This window comes from Sinocyclocheilus grahami, unplaced genomic scaffold (genome assembly GCF_001515645.1).
Source record: "Sinocyclocheilus grahami isolate Dianchi unplaced genomic scaffold, SAMN03320097.WGS_v1.1 scaffold1929.1, whole genome shotgun sequence".
In the NCBI taxonomy this organism is placed as follows: Eukaryota; Metazoa; Chordata; class Actinopteri; order Cypriniformes; family Cyprinidae; genus Sinocyclocheilus; species Sinocyclocheilus grahami.
The window spans coordinates 75,472-89,406 of record NW_015507108.1 but is presented as its reverse complement, the minus strand read 5'-3'; the positions used below and the strand labels follow the sequence as shown (position 1 = coordinate 89,406).

The 13,935-nt window shown below is 44.4% G+C and overlaps 1 protein-coding gene across 1 annotated transcript in view; it reads right to left on the bottom strand.

The window, feature by feature from the left end:
* Positions 1–13,935, bottom strand: part of gpc2 (glypican 2) — a 35,830-nt gene that overhangs the window by 8,029 nt on the left and 13,866 nt on the right. Inside the window, exons 6-7 of the mRNA XM_016259826.1 lie at positions 10,719–10,884; positions 8,948–9,078 (exon numbers count right to left, since the gene is read on the bottom strand). Coding sequence (XP_016115312.1) covers positions 8,948–9,078; positions 10,719–10,884 — 297 coding nt within the window. The remainder of the gene's footprint in view (positions 1–8,947; positions 9,079–10,718; positions 10,885–13,935) is intronic.

Here is a 13,935-nt window from a genome sequence, read left to right as displayed (position 1 = left end):
TCCTTACACACACTGTTTTAATCATAAACATCTGGTGGTCGTTCAGGCATTGTCGACTGAAAGTGAAATTCTAGACTTTTTTGTAGTCTGTGATCTACTTTACAAGTTCATCAGAAAGCCCATGGTAGCGGTTCATTACAAAGGCTAAAACAGTTTGTCTTATTCTCAAGTCCCTGGGAGATATACGTTCATTGTTGGTGGACATAAGTAATGATCGCGCTTATGGCACAGACATTCGTGTTGAAGCTAGAGGACTGGTTCGATCAGTGACAGAACCTAACTTCAGTTTCATTGCAGTTATGGTACATAAAATCCTGACACTTCTTGACCCAGCAAACTAAATGCTGCAGGCAGAAAACACAGATTTACTCTCAGCCATTAAGAATTTGGAGCATTACTCCGTTGAGGAAACCGTAGGACGACATGAATGCTGTGATGAGACTAAACTTCGTCGCCTTTATTTCAGTGCAGTTGATGTTGTAAGTGGACAAATGGCTGCACGGTTTGGAGAATGTAATGGCAAGCTCATACAAGCTCTCGTAGCCTTGAACCCTGCTGGTGAGTCTTTTCTGGACAAAACAAAACTAAAAACACTGTTTTTAAATTTTTTTCGTAGTCGTTTAGTCGTTAAACCTTGCGTAGTATGCGGAAAACGTCATCATTCAATCACGGGAATACCCGGAAGTTGATGAGGCGTCGCCGCGTCGCCAACGCAGTCGAGGGGGGAAGGCAGCGGCAGCAACCCATTCCTTGTGGAGGGAGACCGAGAACCAAGAGTCCTGGTGTGCAAACTATGATACAAATGTCTCAAGGTATCCTACGCGATGAGGAACGGTGTTTGGTGAAGGCTTTTTATTTTACTTTCAAGTAAAAATTCTGTGTTGTGCACTCTGTCTATTATGTGTTCTAATGGATTGATTATAAGTGATGTGGAGCTGCTGTAGCAAATTAGCTCAAAAGGGAAATATTTATAATGAATTATAACTGGTTATAATTAATAATAAATATTTAGATTAGATCTTAGAATTGACTGTAGCAGAATCAATATTACAATTATTTGATCTGTCCGTCCACTGAGCAGACAATATAATCATTTATCAATTCTAAAAGAATAACTTTCCTTCATACAGTACTAGCATTAACTTAGCATGTAGCAAGGTTCAACATTCAGTGACCCCGAATTGTGAGCAGCACACAAAGACAATCAATTGTGAATATAAGGGATTTAATAAATGAAACTACAGCTAGCATACAACAAGACTAAGCAAAACACATTGTGACGAGTGTCCCGAAGCTTCATCAGTCGCCCTGGAAACAAGCGAGGAGCACCTGGCCATTATCATCACAGGCTGATCGGTCACAGCTGCACCTCATTAGGCGGCAGCTACATAAGCCACGCAAGCCCTGCCATCTAGGAGATTCCTCCATGAGACTGAGCACTAACTCGCCCTCTAATTTTTCCCACAGAAAGCAGCGTGTGACTGACCAGCCCCACAGGAGCACTGCACGGACCCTCTGCACTGGGAAGACGGGAGAGAGCACTCACGGCACCGGAGCACCTACCTGGACCTTTCTCACTAGCACCCATCACACCAATAAATCCACCCTCCGGGGTATTGATTGAGATTACTTGTCATGTGATTCTTCACCCCGTTACACTGGTGGAGAATGCAGGCGAATCAGTGAAGAATCACCGACAAGCGATCTTCTTCACCTCACCTTTTTTCCTTGTTTTTGTCTCCGGGTTCTGTCACAGGCGAGCGCTCCTCCCCCACCATGGACGAAATCCTCCAGCGGCTCACCGAGGTTAGCATCCGCCAGCAACAAATAGTTGAGCACCTCGCCACCCGTCAAGGAGAGACGGAGCAGGAACTCGCGGCACTGCGTGCCGCCGCCGCTTAACGCGTTCCGCTGCCGGACCCCCGAGTTCAAGCCGCGAAGCTGTTACCCAAGCTGACCCCTCATGATGACGTAGAAGCCTTCTTACAAATGTTCGAAGCGACGGCCACCATGGAAGGATGGCGTAAGGATGACTGGGTACGGGTGCTGGCTCCCCTGCTGACGGGCGAAGCGCAGCGTGCATACTTCGCTCTTCCCGCCGCCTCCGCCGATCAATATAAGGAGGTCAAGAAGGAAATCCTAGCCCGCCTGGGGTTATCCCCTATCTGTGCCGCCCAGCACTTCCACGAGTGGGAGTATAAGCCCCGTCTGCTGGCCCGTGCCCAGGCCGCCGAACTCACACGACTCGCGCAGCACTGGCTGCTGGAGGGGGCTCCATCGGCTGGACAGGTGGCAGAGCGTGTGGTGATTGACCGTCTCATCCGAGCCCTTCCCCGATCCCACCGACAGCCAGTGGGGATGAGGAACCCAACCACCACCTCCGAGCTGGTGGACGCTGTCGAGCTGGCGGAAGCGGCCCAACACCGGGATGCAGGGGAGCGAGCGCTGCCATTTCCCCGGAGGGTGGTCCAGGAGCGACGTGCATGATGACGTAGAAGGCGACCAGTAGGCAGGCCGGCGGCTCCCTCTCCGCGGGATGAGCCCATGTCAACGGAAGTCCCCGCACGTCCCGCATGGACCTGGCAGGCCGGCTGCATTGTGCACCACGACCTGCCGGTTGGAGCTCCAGAGGTGGAAGTGAATGGAAAGCCGTTCCGGGCCATCCTGGACTCGGGCAGTGCGGTCACTCTGGTCCAGTCGCAGATTCTCGCCCCCTGAACGGAATATAAATCGGCGCGCGCCGAAGGGCACCCCGCGACCAGTAGGCAGGCGGGATGAGCCCATGTCAACGGAAGTCCCCGCACGTCCCGCATGGACCTGGCAGGCCGGCTGCATTGTGCACCACGACCTGCCGGTTGGAGCTCCAGAGGTGGAAGTGAATGGAAAGCCGTTCCGGGCCATCCTGGACTCGGGCAGTGCGGTCACTCTGGTCCAGTCGCAGATTCTCGCCCCCTGAACGGAATATAAATCCTTCCTCCCCATAACCTGTGTCCACGGGGATACACGACAAGTTCCCGCTCGCAGGGTGACCATTTCGGCCGCTCCCGGCGCCTGGCCGGTGGAAGTCGGGGTCATGAAGGATCTTCCCGTCCCCATGCTGATCGGGAGAGACTGGCCAGGGTTGGCTGGCTCACTCCCATCCCACTGGCCGGGCTTGGAGGCCGAAGTGAAGAGGTTCTGCCAAGCCTGCCCGACCTGTCAAGTGACGTCACCCAGGACGCCTCCCCCCAGTCCGCTGATACTGCTGCTCATCATCGAGGTGCACTCTTCAAGTGCATCGGGATGGACCTTGTGGGGCCGTTGCCTAAGTCTGCCCGGGGACATGAACACATCCTGGTGATAGTCGACTATACCACCTGGTACCCTGAGGCAGTGCCCCTCCGAAAAGCCACCGCCAAAGCCATTGCCCAGGAACTCTTCCTGCTCTCCAGCCGAGTCGGCATCCCAGCGGAGATCCTGACCGATCAGGGTACCTTCATGTCCCGGCTAATGGCTGACCTCTGCCGGCTGCTGCGGGTGAAGCAGTTGAGGACCACGGTCTACCATCCCCAGACCGATGGACTGGTCGAACGCTTCAATCAAACGCTCAAGCAGATGTTGAAACAGGTGGTCGCGGAGGATAAACGCGACTGGGACCTGATGCTCCCCTATGTCCTTTTCAGGATGCGCGAAGTCCCGCAGGCCTCAACTGGCTTCACACCCCTTCGATGTGGCGAAGGAAGCCTGGGAGCAACAGCCAGCAGTCCATCTCTCTGTCATCGAGCATGTAAAACAGATGAGGGAAAGGATCGACTGGGTCATGCCATTAGTCCGAGAGCATCTGACGAAGGCGCAGCAGGCCCAACAGCACCACTATAACCGGGCAGCCCAACCACGGGAGTTCCAGCCCGGAGACCGAGTCATGGTCCTAGTCCCCAACGCTGCCTGCAAATTCCTGGCCACCTGGCAGGGTCCCTATACTGTGCTGGAGAAGATTGGGCCGTACCGGGTGCATCAGCCAGGAAGGAGGAGAGCTGAGCAGCTCTACCACATTAACCTCTTGAAGAAGTGGATGGGGACTAGAGACCAGCTCGCGGCCCTCGCCATCTCTGATCCCGTGGTTGTTGACGTCAACCCCCACCTCTCGGCTGCCCAGAAGAGGGAGCTGCAGCACCTGGTCGGTCAGTTCTCTGATGTGATCTCTCTTCCCGGGCGGACCAACGTCCTGCAGCACGACATCCGGACACCGCCAAGGGTCGTCGTCAGGCAACGGCCCTACCGCGTCCCTAAGGCTCGTCGGCGTTCCAGAGGGTGAAGGGGGCCCTCATCTTGGAGCCCGTCCTCCGAGACCTGGACTTTAGCTGCCCCTTCCTGCTGCAGACGGATGCCTCCAACACAGGACTGGGAGCCATCCTGTCGCAGATCCAGGAGGGCGAGGAGCATCCGGTCATCTACATCAGCAGGAAGCTGATCCCGGCCGAGAGGAACTACGTCGCGGTGGAGAAGGAGGCCCTAGCCATCAAGTGGGCAGTCCTGGAGCTGCGGTACTACCTCCTGGGCCAGAAGTTCACCCTGGTCACGGACCATGCACCCCTTCAGTGGATGGCCCGCGCCAAGGATACCAATGCCAGGGTGACCCAATGGTTCCTCGCGCTCCAGGACTTCCACTTCGAGGTACGTCATCGGCCATTTCACCAAACACTGAATTCTATGCTTAAGAAATACTGTTTAGAGACTGGTAAGGAGTGGGACGAGGGTGTTCCATTGGTGTTGTTTGCTGTGAGAGAAGCTACACAAGAGTCTTTGAAATTCAGTCCTGCAGAGTTGGTGTTTGGGCACTCTGTTCAAGGCCCATTAAAATGTTTAAAGGAACAGATAATGCAGGTTACTACTACTCCACAGAGTAATGTGTTGGACTATGTCAGTAAGTTTCGAGAACGGTTGCACGAGGCATTTTGTTTTGCCCAAAAGTCCTTAACAGTTGCCCAGAGAAGTATGAAACGTCGCCATGATAAGATCGCTGTCATATGAACATTTCAGTCAGGTGACCAAGTTTTAGTTCTGTTGCCTGTTCCTGGTTCTACTCTCTCTGCACGCTTTTCTGGACCATATGTAGTTGTGAGGAAGTTGAATAACACTGATTATGTAATTTGTACACCAGATCGGAAGCGACAAACCAGAGTTTGTCATGTCAACATGTTGAGCGGGACGAATCTTCTGTTGTACCTACAGTTGAGACTCCAGGGCCCCTTATTTCATCTGTAATGCTTGTGAATGAGTTGTCACCATCTGATTGCCAAACTCCAGAAGATGAGGATGGAATCGTGTTGTGTAATACTTTACAGCAATGTGTTAGACTGTCTAACTCTGAAATGCTGAAAGATCTGTCTCGTTGTGTAGGTCATTTAGAGGATGAACAAAAACATGATGTTAATGATTTGATTCATAGTTTTTCTTCTCTATTTCAGGATGTACCTACACAGACTACAGTTATTCAACATGACATCAAAGTTACTGGTCCTCCCATTAAGCAATATGCTTATAGAGTTAATCATATGAAGAGAAGAGTGATGCAAGAGGAGGTGAAGTACCTGTTAGAAAACGGGTTGGCTAAGCCTAGTAGTAGTGCATGGAGCTCTCCATGCTTGCTCGTTCCAAAGCCTGATGGGACATCCAGGTTTTGTACCGATTATAGAAGGGTCAATGCAGTCACCATTCCAGATTGTTATCCTTTGCCTCGTATGGAGGACTGCATTGACAATATCGGTACAGCTCATTTTGTTAGTAAACTTCATTTACTAAAAGGATATTGGCAAGTCCCGTTAACTATGAAGCCACTGATATATCTGCCTTTGTGACCCCAGATACATTTGCGCAGTACACTGTGATGGCTTTTGGCCTGCGAAATGCACCTGCTACGTTCCAGTGGTTGGTAAATGTGGTGCTGGCTGGGGTAATGCGTACTTGGATGATTTGGTGGTGTATTCACTGGGTTGAACATGTTGAAAACTGTGTTTTCATGTCTAGAGAAAGCATCCCTCACTCTTAATTTGGCAAAGTGTGAATTTGGACAAGCCACTATCAGTTATCTAGGCAAGCAAGTGGGTTGAGGACTGGTAAAACCAGTGGAAGCTAAGGTGACAGCTATTGTTGAATTTCCAGTACCTACTACGAAACGAGAGTTGCGTAGATTTCTAGGTATGACTGAATACTATCGGATTTTTTTTTCCCGTTGCTCATCCATTGACCAGTTTGCTTAGTCCTTCTAACAATTTTGTGTGGACTGATGTTTGTCAGCATGCATTTGAAAGTATCAAAGCATTGCTTTGTAGTTCACCTGTTCACCGTGCCCCTAATTCCGAGGTGTCTTACAAGTTGGAGGTTGATGCCAGCGCTGTGGGTGTTGGATCTGTGCTTCTTCAGCAGGGTGAAGTTGGGGTAGACTACCCTGTTTCATATTTCTCAAAGAAGTTTAACAGACATCAGTTAAACTACTCAACTATAGAGAAAGAAACTTTGGCTATGTTGCTTTCTTTACAACATTTTGAAGTTTAGTAATCTAGTAATTCTAATTTAGTAATCTAGTAATTTCCCGATTACTGTCTACACTGACCACAACCCATTAGTATTTTTGACTCGGATGTACAATAAAAACCAAAGATTGATGAGGTGGTCTCTTCTTGTCCAAAACTATAACTTGGAAATTAAGCACAGGAAAGGCTCTGAGAACGTAATGGCCGATGCCTTTTCTCGTGGATTAGTAGATTGAATCTACTCTGTTGTAAATGTTATAGTTTTTGTTTTGTGTGTGGGGGTGTTACATACCATGGTATGTTTTTTTTTATTTTCTCTTAGTTGCTAAACTTCGCGCAGTATGCGGAAAACATCATCACGCAGTATGCGGAAAACGTAATCATTCAATGACGGGAATACCCGGAGGTTGATGATGTATAAAGGCATCGTCAACACAGTCGAGTGGGGAAGGCAGCGGCAGCAACCCATACCTTGTGGAGGGAGACCGAGAACCAGAGCCCTGGCGTGCAAACTATGATACGAATGTCTCGAGGTATCAAGCGTGATTCATCTTACGCAATTGGGAACGGTGTTTGGTGAAGGCTTTTCATTTTACTTTCATGTTACAATTATGTGTTGTGCACTCTGTCTATTATGTGTTCTAATGGATTGATCATAAGTGATGTGGAGCTGCATTTTACCTGTTGTGTCCTTTCTCATTGCAGCAGTGTTGTGAGTCCTTGCTGTATATGATTTTGCATGTTTCAGAGAAAGTGATAGATTATGATGTCACGTGACATACATTGAACACATGTAGGTTTCAGTTGTATTGTATTATACACACTAGTTTAATGAGTGTGTGCCACCTATTGGGGTGAAAAAGGGGTGAAGTGACGTGTGGCCAAGTATGGTGACCCATACTCGGAATTAGTGCTCTGCATTTACCCATCCAAAGTGCACACACACAGCAGTGAACACACACCCGGAGCAGTGGGCAGCCATTTATGCTGCGGCGCCCGGGGAGCAGTTGGGGTTCAGTGCTCAAGGGCACCTCAGTCGAATGCTGTACATTCACTCCCCCCACCTACAATCCCTGCCGGTACGAGACTCGAACCCACAACCTTTGGGTTATGAGTCCGACTCTCTAACCATTAGGCCACGACTTCCCCAAGTTCGTGTAAGTTTTGTTAGTTAGGGTAAGGAAGGCAGGGCGTCTAGGGCGTTGAAGATGTTTCGTTTTTTTTTCTTTTTGTTAATAGTTAGGTAAGATAAATATTTGCTTTAGATAGATTGGCATTTTGTTCTTTTTATTTTATTTGGCACCACTCTGAAATCACTTTCCTCTTTTTTTTTATTATACTTTTCTTTTTGTTTTGTTGTATATTGGCATTCAACTCTAGTATTCAATTCTGATATTTGATAACGTCTCCTGGGCATCAAAATAAATTCTCTTTTGAGAATATATTTTTGTTTTTGACCATTTAATGCCGCACAATGACAATGAGAGAATAAACAAGGCAGGGCGTTTGATAGGAAGGGAACAACTTTTTTATTTAAAAATCATAACAGACCTGACAGGTGCGGAACTCGTTGATAGCGAAAGCGCGGTCGCTAAGAAATTCCTTTGCACAGAAATTGATGCTTTGCCCAATGAAACATGGACAGTCGCAAACATTTTGACAAAATTTGGTCAAACCTTGATGACAATGCCATCAGTTGTGACTGCATTTAAACATGGACTGACACTTGGAGCAGCAATGTGCAAGAATTCGTTCTCAACATTAAAGAGGATTTTTTTCTGACCAACGACGAAGCATGTTGCACTCAAGGAAGGCCCACTTGATAAAACATGCCTTTGAAAAAGACTTGACAACGAAATGCACAACTGAGTGGAAAGAGCGTGTGCTGCGGAGATTCGATTCAATTAAATGCTGACGCCTCCAACTCTTCTGATGGTAAGTTTACTTATTTTTTATTATATATAGATAAACCTGTAAGCACATGCTGTGGTGTTTTTGTGTGTCTGTAGTGGATTTCATGACTGTGCACTGTATAAGAATTGTTTCCAGGATTACATGTTAGGGAATTTTGTATATATAGTGTTTATAAATAAGCGTTTATAAATAACGTGCAGTAAACTGCCGAGTTTGGATTTTCTAATGGTTTGCGTTTGCCCGCCCTCAGAATTTGAATGCCCCCCTGTCAGTACTGGTCTGGCGCTGGGCCTGTGCAGCATGCAAATACTTGTGTACAATTCTGACAATTACTGTAAATGTAAATTCTGTGCTGAAGAAAACATGTCTCAAGTGAGCTTAAGCACGTGTTTTAATATTGTCTGTGATGTGTATGTAAATGCTAATTTCTGTAAAATAAAGCTCTGCTGTAAGCTTTTCTCCCATTTTGTTCAAACTGAACACACGTCACTGTGTGTCTCGGCATGTTATGTATGTTTTACCTTTGCGGAGATGGTAATGCTGTTCTCCTGCATATACATGATGCCTTCAGACACCTTCACTGCAATGGAGTCTGCGGCCAACTCGAAATGAAACGGCCCGCCGAGTTTCTCCACCACCGCCATCAGCACATCTGCAGGTTAATTAGATTCACACTGAAAAACTGACATCATACTTCACTTTCACACATAAAGGAACTGGCAATTCTCTCATCATTGGTGGTTCTTCTTTCCAGAGCCGACCCAAGGCATAAGCGAACTAAGTGGCTGCTTAGGGCCCCTGTGGCCACCAGAGGGCCCCCAAGAGTAACCTACATGAAATGACAGTTTATTTTATTTTAATTTGTGATATATTGTGTCAATGGACAGTGGTAATTATACGAAAGTGCAATATTAAATAAATAAATAATCTATACATATCATTTTATTATTTCCATTGCGATGTGTCATGCAGGCACAATAATGACCATGTTGATAAAATGAGCTGGACGCTGCCCTGTGGATCTGTCGGATTAACATGATGTAAATTCACCTATTTCTCCCGAAATACATGAAAGTAAGTCGCCAGTTAGCTGGGAGAAAAACAGAGTAAACTTTATAGTAACCTACACAATGTGTATTTAATAGGAATAAAACATGTCGTCCATTAATTGAAAGGATTATCGCTTTCCATAGAAATCCGTGTGTAGCCTATTTAACAAACTAAATGTCTTTTACTTAATTGAAGTGTATTTAAATGTCTGAAAACTAAAATAAACTTAATTCGGTTGAAAACACTGAACAGTTATGAAACATGAAAAGCACTAAACGCAACTTTTTTTCTTTTTGGGGGTGGGGGGTGGGAATTCAACATGGGGGTTTTGTGGCACAAATATGGGGTGCATTTCTCAAAACCAACTATGGTCATTATTTCTATTTAACACTATTGCTAACGACAGAACTTGTGACCATAGTTGCTTTTGGGAAACGCACCCCTGATCAGATCAGACCACCCCAACCCCCCAGTTAATTAGCATAATTAACATCTTCTTGTTTTAGGGAAGTTCATGTTTGAACATCAAAACATCAGCAAATAGATCTTAATATATTTTAATATAACATTTTACTTCGGTTTAGTTTAAAGTTTTTGTCTTCTGAGTAAAAATAACTTTCCTGGGTATATATTTTGTTAATAAAATAAGCTTCTGTTTCATAAACTGATAACAGCTTAACATTATTTACCTTAGCCAACATTTTGGGTCTTTGCTATTATATTTCAATATCATTATGCCTCCATTAGCTAGATGTAGATTAAGAGTTGTTGTTTTATATGTACAGATGCTCTCTGCTGTGTTTAATATTTATTATAAAAAAGTATGACTTGTAATAAAAGTACATCTTCGATTTATATTTGTGTTGTTAAAATAACATTGTTCCGTAAATGCATTTGCTGCTGGTTTATTTAGCTACTTTTCAGCACACCACATTAAGTATGCCACTTAATACTTTAAGACTTTGAATGTTAAAGTGCAAATTAACACCGGACCACTCTTATAAGTTTGCAACTGTTACAATTGAAAATCGTAGAAGGGTAAAAACACGCCAAGCAGACAATGGTATGATGTAAGCAACACAGCTACAACAAGCAGAATTGATAATGGGTGTGTTACATTTATAGTGTGTGAATAATCAAGCTTTGACAATGACCAGTTACATTGGCGGCACCGAGGGGCCCCCAAATAAAATTCTGCTTAGGGCCCCATAAAGACTTGGGCCGGCCCTGCTTCTTTCTCACCGATGAAGTTGTTCCATTCAGAGTCTAAGTCGGCCTGATTGGCCAGGCAGCCCTTCATGACGTTCAGGCACAGCGAATGACAGGGCTTGAGGGAAGGAAGTCCACGACACAGTGGACAAAACCACTGCCGCATTAACGCCCGAACACACTCGGATCCCACCGTCAGCTAGAGACACACACACACACACACACAAACGAAGAAGAAGAGCTTGATTAACAAACTTTCTCACAGCATGACACATATCCAAGAGAATATATAAACATCATCACATCCAAAATAATTTCTGCATTATATTTGATGGGATGAGCATATTATTTTTAGGGCAGCACTGCATCGGTTTCTCTTAACCACTTTAGAATAGTCCTGGAGAGCTACTGTCCTGCAGAGTTCAGCTCCAAACCCAATTAAACACACCTGAACCAGCTAATCAAGCTCTTACTAACCATACTAGAAACTTCCAGTCAGGTGTGTTGAGGCAGCTGGAGCTGAGCTCTGCAGGACAGTGGCCCTCCAGGACCGAGTTTGGAGACCCCAGGGTTAGAATGATTGGGATTGACATTTTGTGTGTAAATATAAAAAAAATTGCTTATTACTTAGTCAAGTCACACTTTATAGTCTATAGCATTTTATACAATAGCAGCTACATAGAGATCAGCAGAAATTCAAATCAATCATGGAAACAAGGCAAGTTTATTTATATATCACATTTCATACACAATGGTAATTCAAAGTGCTTTACATAAAAGAAAAGAAAATAATAATAAAACTAATCACAACAAAACAAGGAATTTTAAAACTTTGAAAATGATTTAAAAATTGATTTAAGAGGTTTAAAATGAATTTAAAACGGTTAAGAATAGAAAATGATTATACATAAAATATAGTGCAATCAGTTCGGACATCGCACAGTGCTCATTCAATAAATGCAAAGCTAAACAGATGAATTTTGAGTCTGCATTTAAATGTGACTAATGTTTTAGCACATCTGATCTCTTCTGGAAGCTGATTCCAACTGCGGGCTGCATAATAACTAAAAGCGGACTCCCCTTGTTTTGTGTGAACCTTTGATATATCTAACTGACACGATCCTAATGATCTGAGTGGTCTGTTAGGTTTATATTCAGTGAACATATCTGCAATGTATTTAGGTCCTAAGCCATTGCGGGATTCATAAACGAGTAAAAGTACTTTAAAATCTATCCTAAATGTAACTGGAAGCCAGTGTCAGAGGGAGTCAATGGGGCTGTAGTCATTTGGCGATAAGGCTAGGTAAATCTGAGTATCATCAGCATAGCTGAGATAGAACCAAATTGCCCTTCTCATTATTTGACTTAGTGGGAGCATATACAGGCTAAACAAGAGCAGTGCAAGAATTGAGCCTTGTGGGACTCCTCATGTCATGGACGTCCACTTACTTACATAATCACTTCTCCCTTCTAAGTATGACCTGAACCATTTGAGTACCATCCCAGAAAGCCCGACCCAGTTTTCCAGTCTCTCTAGAAGTATGTTATGATCGACCGTGTCAAATGCAGCACTGAGATCTAGTAGTACCAGCACTAATATTTTGCCAGAATCAGAATTTAAGCAAATATAATTTATTATCTTAATGAGCGCTGTCTCTGTGCTGTGATGCGGTCGGAAACCAGATTGAAAATTGTCCAGGTATCCATTTGAGTTTAAGTATTTGTTCAGCTGATTAAAGACTAACTTTTCAATAATCTTTCCTATAAAAGGAAGATTTGATATTGGTCTATAGTTGCTCAATATGGTGTTATCAAGATTGCTCTTGTTCAGGAGAGGCTTAACAACTGCAGTTTCCAGGGAGTTTGGAAAGGTCCCAGAAAGAAGTGAGGTGTTCACCACTTCTAAGAGATCTGCTTCCAAACAGTTTAGCACCCTTTTGAAAAAATATGTGGGAAGTGTGTCAAGATAGCAGGTTGACGATTTAAGGTGCTGTACTATTTCTTCCAAAATTTTGCTATCAATTTCTTCAAAAGCAGACATAGTATCTTCTTTTTGATATTGCGATCGAATCTGTCTGACCTCTGCATAACTTGGGGATGTACTAATCGCCTTCCTGGTATTATCAATCTTCTCAGAAAAGAAGGAAGCAAACTCATTGCATTTGCTGTCGGAGAGCATTTCACTGGCAATCTGACTTGGGGGGTTTGTCAGTCTCTCAACAGTAGCAAAAAGAGTGCTATTGTTGTTTAAGTTACTGTTTATAAGGTTTGAGAAGAATGACTGTCTAGCTTTGCCTAGTTCCACATTGAAAGCACAAAGGCTGTCTTTATAAATGCTACAATGGATTTCAAGTTTCGTCTTCTGCCACATACTCTGAACTGCTGTTGATTTTCTCCAAGCTGATTTCTGTCTGCCAGTCTTCTTGCTGACTTTCACAGAAGCAATGTCATCAATAACATTTTTAACTTTTGAGTTAAAGGATTCAATGTCAAGGTCAAGATCAACAGAATCTGCAGAAATGCTTGGTGTTAAAGATATAGCCTCCATAAATAGCAAACTAGTGTTTTCGTTAATGCATCTCTTTCTGACAGAGACAGATCTAGATTAAGTGGTAACAGAGATTAATATATCAAAGAAAATACATAAGTGATCAGATAGTGCTACGTCCTTAATATCAATGGATGAAATGTTTAGACCTCTACTGATGACTAAATCTAGAGTATGTCCATGATTGTGTGTAGGTTCATGCACATGCTGAATCAGGTCAAAAGCGTTTAAAACAGTTATAATTTATTTTGTAGTTTTGTTTTCTGCATTATCTATGTGACTATTAAAATCCCCTGCAATAGCAAAACAGTCAAACTCTGAGGAAATCATTGATAGCATTTCTGTGAACTCTTCAACAAAGGCTGGAGAGTATTTTGGAGGCCTGTAAATAATGATAAACAGAATGCGTGGAGTACCTTTCAACACAATCCCTAGATATTAAAAAGACAAGTACTGACCAAATGACACTTGCTTGCATTGATAGACATCTTTAAAGGGGTCATATGATGCTGCTAAAAAGAACATTATTTTGTGTATTTGGTGTAATGAAATGTGTTTATGCAGTTTAAGGTTCAAAAAACACATTATTTTCCACATACTGTACATTATTGTTTCTCCTCTATGCCCCGCCTTTCTGAAACGCGTTGATTTTTACAAAGCTCATCGGTCTGAAAAGCGAGGTGTGCTCTGATTGGCCAGCAA